The sequence below is a fragment of the Thrips palmi genome, unplaced genomic scaffold, assembly GCF_012932325.1.
Source record: "Thrips palmi isolate BJ-2018 unplaced genomic scaffold, TpBJ-2018v1 HiC_scaffold_12, whole genome shotgun sequence".
Taxonomy (NCBI): domain Eukaryota; kingdom Metazoa; phylum Arthropoda; class Insecta; order Thysanoptera; family Thripidae; genus Thrips; species Thrips palmi.
The window spans coordinates 6,923,520-6,943,186 of NW_023144623.1; the positions used below are offsets into that span (position 1 = coordinate 6,923,520).

The 19,667-nt window shown below is 67.9% G+C and overlaps 1 protein-coding gene across 5 annotated transcripts in view; it reads left to right on the forward strand.

Moving 5' to 3' along the window:
• LOC117640332 (serine/threonine-protein phosphatase 4 regulatory subunit 1-like) overlaps positions 1–19,667 on the forward strand; it is a 31,620-nt gene that overhangs the window by 7,534 nt on the left and 4,419 nt on the right. For 3 of the 5 annotated variants that reach the window (XM_034376757.1, XM_034376762.1, XM_034376758.1), the window contains 4 exons: positions 570–687; positions 3,394–3,399; positions 18,157–18,263; positions 19,519–19,658. In XM_034376757.1, the coding sequence (XP_034232648.1) occupies positions 570–687; positions 3,394–3,399; positions 18,157–18,263; positions 19,519–19,658 (371 nt within the window). Of the gene's footprint in view, positions 1–569; positions 688–3,393; positions 3,400–7,031; positions 7,264–16,805; positions 17,028–18,156; positions 18,264–19,518; positions 19,659–19,667 lie in introns of those variants that run through there. The other 2 variants (XM_034376761.1, XM_034376759.1) reach the window with 2 other exon arrangements.

The window sequence follows — 19,667 nt, forward strand, 5'->3', positions numbered from 1 at the left end:
CGGGGCGGTCGATAGTCATAAGGGTATTCGCCCTGGCCGGGCCTGGCCGGGCCTGGCCGGGTGCACGCTGCAGTGGAAGGGGTGGCTTCGGGCTCCGTCGGGGTGGACGCCTCCCCCTCTCTGCCCTCCCCTCCCGGCGGGGCTCCGCTGGGATGGCCCCACCTTCCCCTGACTTTCACTTTTGGCCCCGGGGTTGCGGGTGGGGGAGCTGGAGATGGGGGCGCGCGTGCCGCTACCCCTGCAGGGCCTACAGGGCTAGGGGTAGCAGGGGGCAGCTGGGGGCAAAGGTCCCCGCGTCGGCGAGGGGATTTCTTCGCGTCTGCCGCCACGACGCACGGAGGTTCTGAGGTGGCGCGTGTGATCCCCATGACTGGTGCGGGGCGCGGGTTCGACTCCACCCGCCGCCGCCTTTTTTCCCGGCCACGTGGTGAGCGTGTTGACACGCGTGTCGCGGCCCCGCCGTGCGCCGCCGTGCCACGTGCGCGCCCTCGACGCGCCCCCGCGTGTTTTTCCAACCGGTTCGCTTCGTCGCCCTGCACTTCCTGACGGCTTTGTTGTTGTTTTTGCAGTGTCGGACGATGGGGCGGGCGACACGGACGCGACGACGGCGCAGGGCTACGACTCGTACGACTTTCTGCCGCCGCTCCAGCGCCTGGAGAAGTACGCCCTGACGCTGCTCTACAAGAGGTGAGTTGTAGTACGCGTCGGTGCACACAGTGTGCCCACGGCCTGTCGCCTTGCAGGCCCCGTCAGTCTGGTGCCGAACGGGCGGCGCGGCGTGTCGTCGCTCTGTCTCTGTCGCACTCGCGCGGCGTGCCGTATAAGGGTGCGAGGGAGGCAGAGCGACCAAGCGACCCTTCGGAGTCGCCCGGCAGGGCGCGGCAGACGCCAGGTGGTGACTCGTGCCCCTGCACTGAAACCCCCTCCGGCCCCCTCCCCCTTCCTCGCGTACCCTCTGCGCTTTTTGTCGGCTCCCGCTTTTCTCCGCGGCTACGCGGCAGCGGGTCGGTCGCTGTGGATGGGCCGTCTGGGCGCGCCGTCTGCGCCCCGCGCAGCCCCGCCCAGCCCCGCGCTCCTCGAAGGAGGGTCGTCTCCTGGAGGGAGGGTGCGTGGTGCTCCGCGTTGAGTCCCCGCCGACTGCGCCGAATGGTCCAAATGGCCCGGTATGGTAACGACGGCATTGTCGTCCTCTTCGCCGATCCGCGCTGCACGCGCTGCACCGGCCTCGTCGCCCCGATTCCCCAATTACAAATGCGGCCCGGATTAGCGGCGCATTGTGCGCGAGGTTCGACGGGTCCTGGTTCCAACATCCTCTGTCTCTCTCTTCCCGACGGCGCGGCTGCTCGGTTTGTGGGTCTGATCGCGACTGCACCCGAGGGTCACCCCCCGCCCCGTTCACCCCGACGACGACGACGCCAACGGGACGACGCGGACAACGTGACCCGGCAAGGGTTCCGGGTCTCTCGGCGGGCTGGTCTAGCCGCCGCTTGGACGGACGGACGGACGGACGACTGGCGGTGTGCGAATGGTAAAAGGTCGGCGCGCTTGGCCGCGCCGCCTCATGCGGCGTTTCGTTTTCTGGAGGAGCTCGATTCGTCGTTCCTCCGCCTCGTGGCCTTTTTCGAGAATTGACTCGATTTGGCGGCGCGCTTGCCTCTGCTCTCATCTCCGCCCGCGGCCCCCCGCCCCTCCGCGCTCTGGGGTTTGAAGCGGCAATTTCGGCCAGGAGTAGCGCACCGCGTCGCGCCGCGCTCCCCGCCGAGGAGTGGAGAGGACCCGCTCCTAACGGTATTTGCTTTGCGGCGGGGAGGGCTGCTGCTGAGTGAGAGGGATTTCGGCGGGACTTTGCTCGCGCCTCCGCCGCCAACGCCGTGAAATGGAGCTTGTTAGCATTTCTTTCTTTTTTGGGGGGGGGACGGCGGGAATGGGCGAGGCGAGGCGGTCTGCCGCGAAGCGCGTTCCGTCGATATCCGCGGCGGCGTGCGTCACGGCGGGGAGGGGTGGGGGCGCCCCTCGGCCCGCTGATGGCGCTTCTGCGAACGGTGGTAAGAGCGAACCCGTGTGTCACCGCCGTGAGGTGCAGCCTCGCGCCCTTCTTCTCCTTCTCCTGCCACCGCGGGCGGGCCTTTGATGGGCGTGCTTGCAGTGCTTGCAGTGGAGGCGCGGCCATTGTCAAGCGGCGGATCGTAAAGCCCGTTAAGCGAGTGCATGACTCCGGCCAGGCGCGTGTGGTGGCGCCGGGGTCACGGGGCTTTTGCTGTCTCTGTCCCTCTATTGGTCCCGCAGTCCGCAGGGCAGCGAGAGAGAGAGAGAGACAGACAGCGGCCTGCTGGACGAGGTGGCGTGTGACGGCGGCGTGACGCGGCGCCCGGTTCGCCGGATTGGCGTGACGTGTGCGTGACGCGGCGTGACGTCGGCGCCGTGACGGCATCGGCCGCGTGACGCGCCCGACCGGCCGACCGGCCGCGTGTCTATGGGTTGTCGCAGTGCGGGCACCGCGCGCGCCACGCCGGTGTTGTCCTTTTTATTCAGGCGGGGGAAGTACCCAAGGCCCAAGGTGCGCGCCGAGGCGGCCGAGGCGGCCGGGGCGGCCGGGGCCACGTGCAGAGCACTGCTGCCTAATGTAAGAGTGGCGCTGCGCCGCTGCTTGCTCTGCTGGGGGCCGCGCGCCGCGCAGACAAACCTTCCAAGTTTAGAGCGGCGTGCTGCTTATTTTGGGTGCGTGCGCGTCTGGCCGAGGAAGGAGAGGAGGGTGCAGGGAAGTGCAGGCAGGCAGCCCCCCTGCGGCTCACGTGAGGCTCCCCTCCTGGGCCCCCCTGAGTCTGGCCGGTCCCGGTGGCGTAGCGCGCGGCTCACGGGGCTGGCTTGCCTGGGGGATGCTGCCCCTGCGTGTCCGGGGTGGCCGCTCGGTGCCACGCTCGTGATGCTTTTCCTTGTTGCATTTCTCGATTTTCTCCTCTCACGCCCCACCAGAAGCGCCTCAGTCCGTTGGGGCTGTTGGTGCCACTGCGGAAGCCCCCCTCCTCGCCCCTCCCCAACCGGCAATGACTTCCTGCCCCACGGCGTGGCTGGCGCGGCACGCGCGCGCGGCGAGAAGCCCCCGATGCACCTCGACGCAGCCCCATGTGTGTTTGACATTGCGCCGCGCTTTGCTTCAGCGCCCGGCTTTCCGTCGATGAGGCTTGAAACGTGATGTGGCAACGCCGCGCCCTCCGCCCCTGGGAGGTAGGCAGACTCCGCGCGCCGACGACGCCGGAGCGCTGCGGCTGCCTACGCTCCAGGCGCTCTGGCCGCTTTGGCCGCGCCGCGCGGTCTTGAGCTTGGATGTACGTAGGTTAGCGCTTGGAATGTAGCTTATTCTTGTCTAACGCCTGTGCTTTTGTCTGATTCCAGGGACCGGTGAGTGTGGCGCGACACTGGCGCCGTGGGTGACGACCTGGCCTCCAGTGGCGGGATTAGCAGTGTGCTGCAGTCGCTCTGTCTCTCTCGCACGCCTCGAAAACGCCGGGTTTCCAAAGCGACTGTTTGGGATGAAACTACGTGGTGTGGCGCGGCGCGCCTCGCGGGGATGAGGCTCTTGTCCGGGAGGGTGGGCTGGCGAGGCTGGCCGGCCACCAGCGCCGCGTTCTCGTCGCCGTTGTCGCCCCTGTAGGTGGGGGAGGTTTCGCGTGTGCGATACGCGCGCGTGTGTGTGAGTGCGATGCGCGGGGGAGGGCACGAACGCTATCTTTTGTTGTGCTGCGTCGCTATCTGGCCGGCTGGGCGCGCTGCGTGGCGCTGCGCGTGGTGCGGCGCTGCCAGGCGCTGCCCTCGGCGCGTTGAGCACTGACCTTGCCCCTGGCCTGTCGGGCCTGTCCCCGTCGGCGTGATCCTCTCGCCTCTTCACTTTTACGGCGATGTCGGCGTGTGGTTGTCGTTTTTTGGCCGGCCGCGGCCTGCCGAGCGCTCTGTCTGTCTCGCACCCTGACGGAGAGCCGCATGAGTGCGAGAGAGCCAGTGGGCACGTCCACCGGCATGGCGGGCGCGAGGTGCATCTGCCGGTGTCTGGCTTTCTCGGTCGACCGGGCAGAACGAACCAGGAGGATGGAGGAGGACCCACCCTCTTTGACGCGTGGCGGCGTGGCGGGCGCGTGGGCTCGAACGCGTGCTCGCCGGCCTGCTCGCCGGCCTGCTGCCCGCCCCTGGGCGCACCTGGCGTGCCACCTGCCGGCCCCCTCCATGCTGGGGCCTGCAAAGCCTGCAAGGCCTGCTGCAGTCCTACGGTGCTCGGCGTGCGCCGGCCGTGGCCGTCGTGGCCCTGGACTCTGTTGTTGCTGCACGGCGGCAGCTGCCGCCCGTCGGACTGGGAGGGGGGTGTATTTGGCGTTTGCCGACCTCCCCGACGTGGCGGTGGCGGGGACGCGCGGGACGCCGAAAGCCGCTCGCGGTCCTGCGTGGCGATTTGGCCGCGCGGGCTGCCGGCCGGGCAACGCCGGGCTACGCCGGCCCGGTGCAAGGTTGGGGTCGAGGCCCTGTGCTGGCGGTCGCTCTCTACGACCTTGCGGCGGCGCGCGGTGCGTATCGCTAGCGCGGCAGCCCGAGCAGCCCAGCCGACCCTGAGGAGGCGATCTGCGCCCGCGTCGAGCGGGCAGGATCACGGCACGCCGTGGCACGCTTGCGACGCACGCGACGCACGCACACGCGGACGGCCCCCCTCGCCTGCCCCTTCCCCTCGCCGGTGCCGACAGTGTGCGCAGCGGGCAATGTCCTTCCGGCCCGCGCGCTCCAAGACGGATCCTCCAAGTGAGCCGTCCGCCTCTCCCTCCCTCGCTCCCTCCATCAAGCACCCCGAGGGGAGCCCCAGGACCGGGCCCGCTGCGCCCCGCGCGGCGTACGTCGCGTTCGGATGCCAGCTCGGGCGCCCCGGTTTGAAATGGCGGCCGCGGAGGTTCTACTTCACGTGGCGTAGTGGCGGTGGTGGTGTTCCACTCCGGGTCGCTGTGACTATTTTGGGGGAGAGGATCGCGCCGCACAGCGTGCGACCCCTGCAGACTTACTAGTTCCGCTGGGACGCGAGTGCAACGTAGATATGAGAGGAGCGCCCCTCGGGCCCGAACAACGGGGTCCGCGTCACATTCGGGCTCTTCGTGCGGCCTGGTGGCTTCGTGGCCCCGCCGTTCGCAGCTCGCGGTGGCGGAGTGTCGCGACGCCCTGCAGCCTGCAGCGACTCGCCGGCCGGTGCGGCGCCCTCGCCGCTCGCCGACGCCCCGGCAGGAAACCGCCGCAACACGTGCGCCGCGCTGACGGCTTCGTCCGGCTGCTAGAGGAATGGCGCCGTTTGAACCCGCTGCTCGACCTGGGTTCTTCCGTGTCGCCGGGCCAGGCCGGGCCGCGCCGGGGCCTCTTCGGGGGGGTCTCTTGGCGACATTTTACAAACTTGGCGCGTCGCGGCGCGGCCCCGGTTATTTTTGGATCCGTTAGACTAAACCTAACCTCGGCGGCGGCGGCGGCGGCCCCGACGCGGCCCGCGTCCGGGCATTCCTCCTACGGCCTGCGCCTGCGGCCACTTCCGGTTTCGCGCGAGAATAGATTATTTTTTCGGGCGGCGCGCTCGCTGCGCTCGCACTGGCGCGGCGGGGCGGGAAGGAAGTGATGAAGACGGCGGCGGAAGTGAAGCGGTCGGGTTTAAATTTACTTTTCGGTCTCGTTTGACTGCGGGGGGCGGTCCCCTGTGGTCCTCGCGACCCCTTGCCTGGTGCAGACTCGTTCCGCACGGCATTTGTGCGCCCGGCCCTTGACTCCGAGAGAGCCCGAACGATGACGAAACCTCTGGCCTGCAGCTACGCCACCGCCCCGGCGTACTACGACAACGTTGCACCGGGGGCGGGGCGAGGCGGGGCACTCGGTGGCGGGCTGGCCGGATGAATGGACGTGTGTAGGCTTACGTCACATCCGGTCCAGGATGACGCTGTGGAGGCGGCGGTGGCGGCGTCGGATGGCTTGCTGCAGGGCTCGTAGGGAAAGGACGGCCTGGGCATGGATAGTGGCGGCAGGACGGCGCGGGGTGGGGGAAGGAGAAGGAAGCCTTGCCGAGTCCAGGACAGGACGCGCGTCGCCCGCGTGGCGCGATGCGGTGGGGTCCCGACTCCCGTCCCGACGATGCTCCCTGCCGCTCGATCGATGCCGTCTCGGTGCCCGATGGTGCCCGATGGTGCCCGATGGCGGCGTGTCTGTGTGGCACGGAACGCCCTTTTGGCAGCCCTCAGGACGCCCCCCGTCAAAGGGCGGCCGTCCAAGGGCTGCTGCAGGACGGGCCCGGGAGGAGGAAGAGGGCCTGTTCAGCCTCTCCGGGGGCGGGAAGGGTGGGGTAAGGAGCAGCCCTCGGCCGAGACGGCGTGGACGGGCTCGCCAGGGCCCGGCTCTAGGCCCGGCTGGCTGGAGCAGTGCGCCGCTGGTCCCTGCTTGCTGCTTTCCAGGGCTGCGTCGCGCCGTGCCGCGCCGCGTCGCTGTTGTACGCCGTACCGCGTCGCGCCGCACACCGAGCGGCGGCCTGGCCGCGCCCTGCTGCCGCGCACCGCGCCGTGCCGAGCCGCGGCAAGACGTCCGCGCTGCGCTGTTGCTGCCGCCGCTGCCGCCGCTGCAGGGGCTTTGCCTCTGGCTTTGCCGCGCCGGCCGGGCATGGACGGGCTTCGGCCTCCCTGTCGCTCCCGCCGCCCCATTGCCCGTCTCTCTCGCACGCCATCCCCGCTCTTTCATATCTAGAGACCCCAGACCCCGGCCCTGAGAACAAAACACGAGCGGTTCCCGCGCTGCGCTGCCCGCCCTGGGGGAGGGGGCTGGAGAGTGAGTGTACTCTTGGCGGCGCGGGGCGCGGCTCGCCACGGCCCGGCACTCGCGGCTTCCGGCCGTCTGTCTATCCGTCCCTCCCTCGTGGGGCTCGGGCGGCTCGGGCTCCTCGGCGTTGGCCCCGCCCCTGGCTGGCGCGCTGGCGGCCCGCCTGCCTCTCAGTGCGTTGGCGCTCTGGTGGCGTGTGGCGGCGGTGTGCTGTGCGACGAAGTGGTGGTGCGCGCCTTGCTGCAGACCGGGGCCCTGTCTGACTTGTCTGACACCGACTCAGTGGATAAAGTGACCCCGCGCAGTGACAGTGGTGTGGTCAAGATGCGGGTGACTGTGGTGGTGCAAGTGATGGCGGAGGTCGCCGCCGAAGAGGAGGTCGCCGACGACGCGGTGCCGGTGGAGTCTACCTTCCCGGGGAAGGCCGTCGGTGGAGTTGTCTTGGCTGAGGTGAGTCTTGGCGTGCGTGACGGCGCCCTGGCGCACGTGGTGTGTGGACGGCGCGGCCGCCACGCCCGGTCGCGGTGCTGCTGCCGCGCTGCCGCCGCCGAGTCGCGCGGTCCCGCGGCCACGCCCCGCCCCCCCGCCCCGCCACGCCCGCGGTGGTCGATGACCCTCGCTTGGCTCGGCCTGGCTCTGCCTGGCTCGGCGCATGGCGGTGCCGGGGCGGCTCTGGCTTGGAGCGCTTGGAGCTCGGAGAGAGGATGGATTGTGAAAGTTGCCATGCTTGTACAGCGAGCAGCGCGAGCAGCGCGAGCACCACACGGCCGCCATGTTTGTACCGTCTTGCTAACGCCCTGGTTGCCGAGCAAGCCGAGCAGTGCCGAGCGGGGCGCCCGGCGTAGCCCGGCGAGGCCCCCACTTCCCACTGCTCCTCATGGCCCCCGATACCACTGTTTACTCATCTCCAAACAAATAATGCGTTCCGAGACTTGCCGCTTTATCAGTGTAGCTTCATTGATAAGGTGCGCGGCCCCGCCAGGGCCCCGCCGGCAGTGCGCGCGGTGGGTCGGCAGCCCGGCGGGCACGTCGCGGCTCCATCCGCGGCTCCGCGGTCCGTGGTGGGGGGTGTTTATGGTGTGTGAATCGAGTCGGCTCTTCGTCTTCTTCTTATGGAGATTTTCTTTTGTCTCGCCCGGGCCTCGTTTTGGTTTTATTTCGGTGTCGTCGTCCCCGCCCTCTCCCCTTCTCCGCCGGCCGGGGTGCGCGCGTCGCGGCGCGTCGGGGCGCGTCGGGGGGTGAGGCATCTGCGGCGGCGCGGCGGCGGCGGGGCGCACCCAGTGCACTCGGCGTCGTGCTCTTGAAATAGCTGACGGCGGTGCCGGCGGCGCCCGTTGGCCGGACGCTGCCTCGCCGTGCGGACAGCACGGGGTGACTGACTCACTGACCCCCCTCTCCCCCTTTTCCTCCTCTCTCTCTCTCTCTGCCACCTCGCCGCCCTTTGGCGTTTGAGAGGGGCGCGGCGCGGGCACCCCTTGGGGGCGCTTGCCGTAAGCTTGCCGGCTCCTGGCCGCCCCGCGTCGCGGTGTTGGCCCCACGGGGGTTGGCGGCGTGCGTGCCACTGCGTCGCACTGCGTGGGCGGACGGCGGCGAGGACGCGTGTTGCGGACGGCCCCCGCCGCGCCCCGCCGCCAGTCTAGACGGCCTGCCCCGGCGCTGCCCTGGCGCCCTGGCCCATTTCATCTGGCTAGCGGGCATTAGCGGAATGGCACCTGCCGGGGGACTGTCCGGGGGAGGGGCGTCGGCGTCGGCCTCCGCGCATTCTTAGCCTCGCCGTTGTCTCTGCATCCGCCTCGCGGGGAAGGGGCCGAAGGGGGGCGTCGCGGTCATCTCGCTTGCACGCCGCGCCAGCCGCGCTCGTCAAAGGGCGGGAGGGGAGCTTGAAGGCGTCGGGCGCGTCGCGCGCGTCGGCCTTGCGCTTGACGGCGCGGTCGTCGCCGTGATGCTTATCGCGGAAGTCCATGGGCCGACGGGCTGACAGCCCGACAGGTGTGTGCCGTCGTCGCGGCGCCAGCGCGCAGAGGGCTGCCCGAGGCCCGGCCACACGGCCTGGCCAATGGGCGAGCTCCAGTTTTGGCGGGAAGAGCAGCAGCGCTGCCCGACCTGTAGGCGCCTCCGTCGAGTGGTTGCGGGGGATCGTTTCGTCGCTCTGGCTCTGTCGCACTCGAGGGGCGTAGTGACGACGGCATCCTCCGGAATCGCTCGGCTGTGGTCCGCGGCCTGGAGGCGGACTGCCGTTGCCTGGCCTACCTCACTGGCGCAGCGTGCCGCCGCCGTGCCGCGGCGTCGGTCCAACAGGGTCGCTCCGTTTTTGAGCGTCGAAATGAAGCGTTTTGATTGGCTGCCGCGCCGAGAGGCAGGCCCCGGCGGGGCCTGTGCCGAGGCCTGTGCCGAGGCCTGTGCTGACGTACCGCGGAATTTCACTTAACGGTGCATTTTGCCCGTCCGTCCGTCTGGCCGCTCGTCCGCCGTTGGTTCGGCCGGGTAGGTAGGTCAAGAGCACGCCAAGGTCGCGACGCGCCACTGCTAGCCACTGCGCCGCGTTGTCCGGGTGCGACGGGCTCGGCCAGGTTTTGCCGGTGGTCGACGGACTGCTTGGTCGGCCTCGGCTTCTCGGTTCGATTTGTCCGCACCTGGCGCTTGCGAGCGGCCATTTCTTGGTTTTTGTCGTTTTGAATTCCACGCGAGGCGCCCTCGCGAATCGATTCCGCCATCAGGACGGGGAGTAGGGGGCTCGGCTCGAGGCCCTGTTCGCAGATCGTCATCGTCGTCCTCGCGGCCGTCTGGATTTGGGAGCGTTTGGTGTTGTTTGCTTGGCAGTCCGGCGCGCCGGCCCCATGGCGGTGATGGCGGCCCCCGCATCCGGTTGATGGGGCCGGTTGGTCGCTTCCCCGAACGAATCTGTCACTCCCCTCCCCGCGGCCGGCATGTTTTTCCGCCACCAAGGAAGACTTATCCGTCTGTCGCCCCACTATCAATGAGAGAAGAGCCCCCCGGCCTATGGGGCCACACAGGGATGTGGGGCCCATGGGGCCCTCGGTCGCCCCCCGGACCCCGCCACGGACGTCCACGGACCATACGGCAACACCATGCCTGTATCAAGTGGCCCGCCGACAGGCGGGGCAGGCCGGCAGGCCAGGCCCCTCAAGCCCGCCGCCTCTGTGAAACTTGGCAACCAGGCGTCTGCCTGCTGCCTGCCTGCCTGCCTGCTTGGCCGGCTGTCTGCCAGTGCGTTCGCCTGCATTTTTGTCGGAGTGCGTGTGACGATTTTCGGATGGCGTCGCGCTCGCTGCGTCTGCCGCGTTGCCTCCAGCGCGCCAAAGGCTGCCTGAGGCCTGAGCGCTCAAGGGGTCGCTGTCTGGACTGGCGCTTGGCGTGCACGTGCGGTTGGCCCCGCTGAAAGCCAAAGCCCCGATCACCAGGCGCAGTGAGGCGCTCCAAAACACCCTGCCGCGGCCCTCTTAGGCCCTAAGACGTTCAAAGACGTGTGCGCGCACTCGCTCCACCGACCGTGTCAGGTCGTTCACTTTGGAACGCGCGCGCGCGCGCGCGTGTGTGTGTGAGCCCGCCATGTCCCCCGCCCCTTTCCTCTCTTCCCGCGTCATACAGCTCTTGGAATGCTGTCCCGCTGCTGCTGCGGCGGCCAGACCGAGCTGGCGGCCGGGCCGACGGTGGCCGCCCCGACGGGGCTGGCAGCCAGCCTTCCAGCTCCAGCCAAGTGGTCGAGGCGAGGCCTGGCGGCCTGGCGGCCTGGCCGGCCGGCCTGGCTGCACGCGGTGGGGCTGGCGGGGCTGGGGCTCGGCGAGGCCTCCATTCTCGTGTGTCCGGGAAAACGTGGCCAGGAGGCTGGAGAGAGAGGGAGAGGCTCCTCTTGGCGGGAAATGTAGCCGTTTGGGGGAGGATGGGGGGGGGAGGGCTGGCCTTGCCCTTCCACATTCCTTGCGACCCAAGTTCCTCTAGCGCAGAGCCGACGCGCCCCGCCACGCCCCGCAGGGTGTGTAGATCACCTCCCCGGTACTCATTCTTCGAAATGCAAGCGAAGGAAGGTTGCCGCCAGGTCCTTGGTCGCTCTCTGGGTGGGCGGTGATGCGGCCAGAGCGCTCTTTCGAGAAAAAGACGAGGGGGAAAAAAGGGGGAGTCCGTTTGGAATGCGCCGTGGATTAGGATTGTGTGTGTGTGCGTGTGTGTTGCTGGCTCGGTTGTCCCCGAGTGCCCCTCTTTGTGGCATTTGGTCTAAAAACAGTGCGGGCATCTGAGCGCCGTGCTCTGTGCTTTCACCGCGGCCCAGGCGGCAGGCCGCGGCAGGCCCGGGTTCCCACGCTTCCACGGCGCCGGTGCGCGCGCTGCGAGCCGCGAGGACCGCGATGTCGAGAAGGCTGTGGTGGCGGCGTCCCGGTGGTGGCGCTTCGGACGCGACCGACCGGCCGAGCAAGGACCGAGCCAGCAACGCCAGCAAGGAGGACGGGACGGCCCGGGGCTGCGGCATGGCTGCGGCATGGCTTGGCCGCCGCATTCCGCGCGTGCCTTAGCGTGGCGTGTCGCTGCGTCGCGCCGCACCGCGCACCGCGCTGCGCCTTGGCGTGCCTCGGCCGTATCGCGTCGCGGAACGGAACGGGACAGCGGTGGGGCCGGGGCCAGGGCCGGGCCGGCGTCGTCGCCCTCTGGAGAGGAGTTGGCGATTATCGGGAACGGGGATCTTGTGACCCGCCTCGCGCTTCGCCTCGCGCTTCGCCTCGAACTGCACTGCAGCACCGCACCTCGGCGTCGAGGACTCGGCGACAAAAACGCCACCGGCGGCGTCCTTTGCCGACGCCGACGCCCTCATTGACGGGCCGACTGCAGTCACTGCACCGCGGCCCCGCGGCCCCTCGCTGAAGAGCGCCGCGGCGGCCGGCGTGGCTTCGACGGGCGCTGCGTAGCGCTGCGGGCTCGGACGTTTTCCCTCCATTTCTATGGAAATGGAAGGAAGGCCCCCCTCTTCTCCAGGGGGCTCCAGGGGGAGGGGGCCCAGGGGGCCGGGTGGTGGTTGGTTTCCCGCCCTATCTCGCCAGACGGCCGTCGGGCGCGCGGCGAAGGCGGCGGGCAGGGCTTCTTCACAAGGACCGCCGCGTCCCTCCCCCTCCCCTTCTTCCTCCTCACACGTACACGCTCACACATCGGCAGCGGCCCCCCTCTCTCCCCCTCCTCGCCCCCATTTCTCGGAAGGCGTCGTAAGGCGCTGAGAAGAGAAGCTAGCCCGGACCTTCTCGGCGTGATGCTGGGCCCGGCCGAGCCGCTCAGAATGCATGCAGTGCGCAGTGCTGTGCCCTGGCTGTGCCCCCGCAGCCCCCAGTGCCTCGCACAATGGCGTAGCCACATAAATCTGTCGCAAAGTGTCTCCAAGGGAGGAGAGGGGGTGGGGGCCTCCTCTCTGCACTGCAAGCCGCTATGTCAGGTGGCGGCTGTCGTCGGGGCGGGGGTCCGTCGGTCCGTCCAAAACGGCGTGTAACCTTCGCTTGTTTTTACGGGTAGGGCTGCGTAGCGACCCTCCTGTAAGAGATGCGCAAGCTCGAGCTTTGGTGGTCGCTGGGGAGTTGGGCACCTGCGCGAGGCTACGGTATGAAAAGATAGTCGGTCGGTTTATTGTCGCGCGTGCTCGGGCCAATTAAAACTTGTCAGGAGGAAGAATGCGGGTGGACGACGCCGGCCAGTCAGGAGCTAAAGTAATTTATTTCCGATTCAGTGCACTGCTTGGATCTGAAAATCAAGGCCAAGGAAACCTTCGCCAAAGTACAAACAGTGTGCACCAATAACCTCAACTCCACAAAGTTTCCGCCAGTTCTGAGCTGCAGTTATTGTTGTTTACCGCGGCACGGTTCCTCTCGGAGTAAATACAATTTTGATTTTAACATTTTGACGTTAGTTGCACGTCTTCACCAGCAAATTAAACTTTGTTTGGCGTCTTTGTGAAAACGCGTGTCGGCAACGCGGGCGTCTGCATTCGGGCGACTACTGTTTTCATACCCTAGCCTCACACAGGTCGTTTTTCGGTTCCCCGAGGCCCAGGGACCACCAAACGAACCAGGAGGCCGGATTCGGGCTCGGCTTGCGCATCTCTTACAGGAGGGTCGCTAGGGCTGCGCCGGGCTGTGCGGCATTTCCTGCGAAGCGGCCCGTCGGCAGGCCGACGCCGACGGCAGGCCGACGGCAGGCCAGCCGAGAGCGACTCCACACAGCGTTGTGTCGCTGTCTCTCTCGCACCGCCACGGAACGCCCCGTAAGTGCGACAGGGACCGAGCGACGAAAGCACTGTTCGGAGTCAACCTGCAGGCCAGGCCGGTCTTGTTGTTTTCCAGAGGAATGTCCGGAGGCCGTTGCGGACCCTGCCCTGGCTCGTCGTACTCGGGTTCGAACTCGGGTTCGAATCCGCGCGTCGCGCCCTGTGCTTTTGGTCCTCGGCTGTGTTCTCTTGGTTCCCACACCGCACTGACCCTACTATACTATATATACTACACGACGGCGTACTACGACGTGGCGGCGTGGCCTGGCGGGCCTGGCGGGCCCCAAGGGCTGGGATGCTGGAATGTGGCGCGGCTCGCCACGGCCCGGCGGGGCTCTGGACGGCCTGGATGGCGCGCGGGAACGGAGTGAGCTGCTGCCTCTCTTTCTTCTTCTTCTCCGGGAGAGCTCTGAACCCCTCTTTCCCCCTCTGGGGCCTTCGTCTCTCCTGGAGCGGCGACATACATACCACGCCACCTGGACGTAAACAAAGCTCTCCAGCGCTTGGGCCGGCTTGGGCTCCATGAGGCCGGGGCACTGCCGGGGTATGAACGAACAGACCGAACGAGGCAGGGTCCGGCCTGGAAGGCCAGAAAGGCCTGGAGGCTCCAGGACTGCTCTTCCCCTTCCCCTCCAGCCATGGCTCCAGCCGCTGGACCGGCAGAATGGACGGGAAGGTTAGACCTGCCTGACTGCATTCCAGGTATTTGAGTCCTTCGCTCGGCTCGCATCGGCTCGCCGTGTCTGAGGCTTGACACAAAAGGCAGCGCCCCAAACGGGGCCCCACGCCGCCGCCGCGAGTGCATACGCGGCCCCCGGTGCCCCCGGCGTGTGGGCGTCCCGACGCCGCGTCTCTGGCAGAAATAGGCGCTCGTTGTTGTGCTGAAAAGACCAGACCTATTCCACGGCGCAGCCGCGTAGCCGCGTAGCACCGTGACGGGCCGGCCAGCCGCGTGACGTGCCGTACCCGACTGACAGCTACGCAGCGTGTGTGTGTGTGTGAGAGAGAGCGTGCATGTGTGCGTGTGCGAATGGAGTGGAACGGAAACTGGCGGTCGTTCGGTTCGCCTGAACGACCGACCGGGAAATAGCGGGCCTCGGTGTTTTCAGGCCCGCGCTCCTGCGTCGTGGACGTCGTGGAGGAGGGGGAGGCCGCGCGTCATCGTCAATGACTTCTGGATGCACTTTTGTTGGCACTGCTGCCTGCGCTCGCCGCGCTCGCTGCACGGTGTGCCGGTGTGCCCGTTGGAATGTGTTCCAGCGGAGGGCGGCTGGCGGAGGGTTGGGCTGGGTTGGGCCGCACAGGATCGTCGTCCTGGGTGGGTGCGGCTGCTCGGGGCTCGGCCAGGCTCTCGGCCAGGAGGACGCCAGCCAGAACGCGGTGCGTCGCGGCCGCCGCGGTTGCCGCAGCTGGCGCAGCCTGTAGCCGAGCCCCTCGACGTCGCTGCCGCGGCTGCCGCGCTGCGCGTACGGACGCTGCAGTGCAGCTGCTGCCGCTCCCCACCGCCGCTGCACCGCGCGCTGTGCGGCGCTGTGACCCTCCGCCCCCCCCCCCTTTCCCCACGCCGCCAGGCCCTCTCATGAATGGACGCCGTGTGGCGGCAGTGGCGGGGCGAGGCCGGGCGGGGCGCAACGTAGCGCAGCGTAGTGAACGGCGGCGTGGTGGCCATGGTGGCCCACTGGTGGCCCACTGGTGGGGCGTGGCGGGGCGTAGTCCTGGCCACGTGGCCCCCACTGGGTACGACTTGGTCGTGTCGGCGGGCAGGACATGGCAGGACAGACACTTGCCGGTTTTCCGTTTTCGAGGTGTCCATCGTGCTTCGACCCCCCGCGCGATTTTACGGAAGGGATGCGTATTTTTGGCGTGGCGCCCCCGGGGCGCGTTTGGAAACGGCCTCCACCTGCCCCCGCCCCCTGGGCGAGCGGTGCCGAGCGCCCCTGTCCCTGTCACTCGCTCTGCCGCGGCCAGGCGGCGGACGAGACGGAGACAAAACAAGCCCTGCCTGCACCGGGAGGGCCGGGAGGCTAAGGGGCCGCTCTGCCGCCAAAGCGCGCTCGCCTCAAGTACGTACGTTCTACCGATGATAACCCGTTCCTCCTGGCATTGGCGCGAACATGATGGCGGCGCGAGGTGGGGCGACGAGGCGATGACCGACCCCCTCTCTTCCCAGCCGCAGCGAAGGGGGAAGGGGCGCGCTATTTTTCATAAACACCGCAACATGGCGAAACGCGCTGTTTGGCCGCGGCGCTGCTTCGCTGCTTGTTTGTGCCGCGAGTGCCCCGCGCTGCCGGTGTAGCCGGTGTGGCCGGTGTGCCGGGTGAGGCCGAGGCACATCCTCGCCGGCTCCGCGGGGCTACGCGGGGCCTGGCGGCCTGGCCCTGGCGGCCTGGCCCTGGCCTCGCGGGGCTCCGCCGCTCCGCGTCCGCGGCGTGCAGCGGCTTGAGCGGTTCGAGAAAGGGGCCCCCGCAGGTAGCGGGCTCCGGCTGCCTCGCTGCCTCGCTACATGGTGAAAACAAGTTTGGACTTTTCCTGTAGCGACGCCGGGGCTCCCTGTCCGTCCGTCCGCTCCTGTGGCGGGCTGGCCGGGCTGGCCTGGCTCCGCTTGGGTGTCTTGGCGTGGCGCGGCGGTTATTTGCAGACGCCTTTCCAGGAAAAGCCGCCTGCCTGCGTCCCTGCCAGTCCCTGCGTGCTTGGCCTGTTTTCGGTGGCGTGCAAAGAGGGTGGCGGAGGGCCGCTGCGCGCTGGAGGTGGCGGCGGCGGCGCGCGCACCACGCCGCTGTTGTGGCCGGGGCCTCAAGCAGTTCGGCCAGCCTTATCTGTGCGTCTAGCCGGCCAGCGCGGCCACCGCCACGGCTTATCAATGGTTGCGCCGCGTTGCCTCATTCATTGGTTGTTCGTCCATTCATTTGGTGGCGATGCGCCGATGGGCGACGTGGGAAAGCGAGAGTCCCGAACGGCGACCCGAGTGCGGAATGCTGTCTTTTAGTGCTCCGCCAGGGCTTCGGTTATCTGCGGCCTCGTCGGCCTCATCACTCGGGAAATGAGTCGATGTTCCGTTCTCGGGGAGCGCGGCTTTACCATCGCCCCTCGCGTGGCGGAGGGCGGGGCGGGGCGAGGTTGAAGGGGTTTTGGCGGGAAAGGGGCTACGGTACCCGCCCTGGCTGCCCTGGCCTTTCGTGACGTCGGGGAGCGGCGCAGGGCGGCGGCGTTGGCGTGTTGGAGCGGATGGGGCGGGGCGGGGTGGGGCGGGGCGCGCGGGAGAGACCCGGGGGACTAGACAGCCGTACCGCCTCCATCCCCTACTCGCACCAACCGTGCCTCCGCCTCACCCCCCGATGCGCACAGAACGGACCCCGACCGCGCCGTGGCGAGCCGGGCCGGCATGGGGCAGGGCACGCCACGGCACGCCACGGCGCGGCAGCCTGGCGGTGCGGCACGACAGGGTACGGCTAGTCGGTTTGGCGCGGCTCGGCGCGGCCCGGTCTCGGCTTGGGCTCGGCGCGGGACGGCGCTGGCGCGCGGCGCGGGGCAGGGTGGAGGGGCGGCGCGGCGCGGTGCGCTGTGCAGCAGTCAGTTCGTCCCGTGAGCGGGCCGGGGAACCGCTGAGGCGCTGTCCGTGCGTTTCGCCTCGCACCGCCTCGCCGCGGCGTCGCTTGGAGCCAAGCCGCCGCCACCGCCGCTTGTGGAGCCTGGCCAGCCTGGCCCCTCGGCTTGGGTGTCGGCCTGTCGACGCGCCAGGGCGACGTCGCCGTGCTGCTCCGGTCTCCGCGCGTCTCTTTGGATTTGGAGTGCAGTGTCCCGTGTGTCCGAGTGCAAGTGCGAGTGTGTGAAAGTGATGTGGTGCAGTGCGATGTGGATTGGGTGCGCGGCGCGCAAGGCGACTAGCGGAAGGATGGCGGCCGCCAGCCCCAGCCGCCCGAGCGTGGTGGCGTTGCAGCGCCGTCGATGTGGGGAGGTGAGTTTCGTGTCCGCCGCCTGCGTGAGTGTGTGAGAGAGAGAGCGAGTGGGCGAGTGTGGGTTCACGGCGTTCACACGTGGGTGTCCGTGGGGCTCTCGGCGTGGCGTGGCGTGGCCAGCGATGGCGGCAATGGCGGCCGGGCGGTGGCGGGGTGTGGCGTGTGTGGTGCCGGCACCCGGTCCGCGCCAAGGCAGCCGAGGCCCGGCCCGGCTCGAAGCTCTGCCGGCGGGACTGGCGTCAACCCTGTGGCCGGGCGCGGTGCCGCGGTGCCGCGCTGCCCGACCCTTGACACCCCCGCAGCAGCAGCAACTCGGCGTGGCCCCCATGCAGGCCCCCTTGCCGGCCCCACTGCGCGGCGGTTGAGCCGGGATGGCGTCAGGCCCGGCAGGGCGACGCGCCGTGCCGTTGGTGCCGCGTTCCTGCGAGCATCCGGCGGGGAACGAGACGAGTGGAGCCGGGCCTTGCCTTGCCGGGCCTAGCCGCCACGCCGGGCGATTGAAGCCACACCATGGTGGGCTGCATGACCTACCGCATGCTGCAGCTTGGTGCAGCTAGGCGCAGCTGCAGCGGCGCCGACCGGTTGCCTGCAGCTCTGCAGCTGCCGTCGTACGCGCCCTGCCTGCCTGCCCGGCCGCGCCGCCGCTTCGGCGTCGCTTGGCTCGAATCCACCCGGCGTCCATTTTACTTTGCCTACGCCCCCCCCTCTCCCTCCACCCCTCCCGCTTGGTCCGCTGGACTCTCCACGTGGGTGCACGTGGTTACAAGCCGGCAACGGCGCCTACTTGGAAGTGGCCTGGACGCGGTTTGGGAACTCTCGGGTGTTGGGGTTTTACGTCGCTGTGTGCCGCTTCGTGAGATGAAGCCGGCTGGAAAGGTATTTTCTTTCGCGATAGATCCGATCCTATTAAATATGTCAGTTTTTAAAATCTAAAAAAAAAATGGGAATAAAATTGAGCTAATTTTATTCTTGATAGTGATGGATTTCTTGTAAACTCAACAACCCCCCCCCCTTTTTTTTAAGAAAGTCGGGAAATGTTTCTCCAGACGCGTTAATTTTCGGCAAATTTTCAGGTCTTACTGTTTGGTGAAAAATTAAAAATTAATGAATGTTCTCTTTTCTTTTCAGGAACATGGTCGGGAGGTTGTTCCTGGAGACATTAAAATCCGTGGCCGACAACCCCCATGATGTTGCTACCGTTATGTGGATTTTGTACAACATGTCCGAGAATGAAGGTGTGTATCTCAGTTGCACGGTAGATCCTCGACGAACTCTCGTCTCGTCTCTGAAGGCGCTTTACTTGGACGCTGATTAAATGACATTATTTTGGGTTATCAGCTCCAAGTGAATGTGACCTCTCAAATTCTGCACCTTGACGTGCCTCGACTGGTCAGCGGGACCTTATCTTGACCCGAGTTGGCAGTGATTGGCGGAACCGTGGCGCATTGTGACGCTCATGGATGTGTGATTACAGATCTAATTGACACACATCTCTGGTTCGGTTCGGCCTTTGATGGCACCGTATTTTTCCCCCTTGCGGTGATGCAGTGGGCGGCGAAGCTCTTTAGTCTCCCAATTCCCGGCGTGATGCTGGAAGGTGTTGGCGGAGCGGCCCGGGGCGGCCTTGACGGTGCAGGGCCACCACCTTGGTGGCGCACAGCGCGCTCTGCGCCGAGGCGCGGCACATCGGGGTGGCCCTCCTACCGGTCTAGGCCTGGCTGGCTGCCTGCGTGCCTGGCTGGCTGACTGCCACCCCTGGCTGGCCGCCTCGTGCACCCCTCCCGCCCGGCCCTCCCCGTTGTCGCGCGCTCTTGCTCCGGCGGGCCGACCCGCTGCGCGTTCTGTCTCTCTTCTCAATAGTCTTATTGATCTTGTGGGTCGGCTCCGCGGCCGCCCCACCCCACCTCACCCCGGTCCGCACCCTGCCCGCCCCGCCCCACCCCGCGAAATCCACCCCAACCCTAGCGCAACGCCGCGCCACGCCTCGTCCAGCCTATCCGGGTGGCGCGGCGCGACGCGGCGCTCCTAGGCGGAGGAGGAATATGTGGAGGACGCGGGCAGCGCAGCACCCCGGCGTCGGCGTCGCCTCTGTGGCGCGAGAGAGACGGGATGTCGCCTTCATTAAGTCCCGCATCGTCCCCTCGCTATTTCTGTTCGGTGCCTCGCCGGCCTCGCCTCCACGGCGGCGTGCCGGTGCGACGCCGTGCCGGTCTAGCACACGCACTCGCCGCTACGCTCCGTCCGCGCCTCCTCCCCTCCCCCTCCCCCGCGAGCGTGGCGTGGCGTGGCGTAGTGGTGAATGGAACTAACGCTTTCGGCTCTAGCCATGTTGACTGCGACGCGCCGGCGCGGCGCAGGGCAGGCAAGGGTAGTTCGCCCTGAGGGCCGCCAGGGCAGCCCTCCCGACGTGGGTATCTGACCGACGAGGGGAGGTGTTGGAGGTGTCCGCGGCTGCCGGTCCTAATGTCGGTCCGGTTTCGTTTGTTTCAGATCCTTCGATCCGTACTGAGCTGATGGACCACATCCCCCACATTGCAATGCTGTGTCATTCGGAGAAGGAGAAGCTGTTGTACGTGGTGGACCACCTCCTGCCCTTTGTAGCCAAGCAGCTGACTGATAATGACGCTCAGGTGCGCATT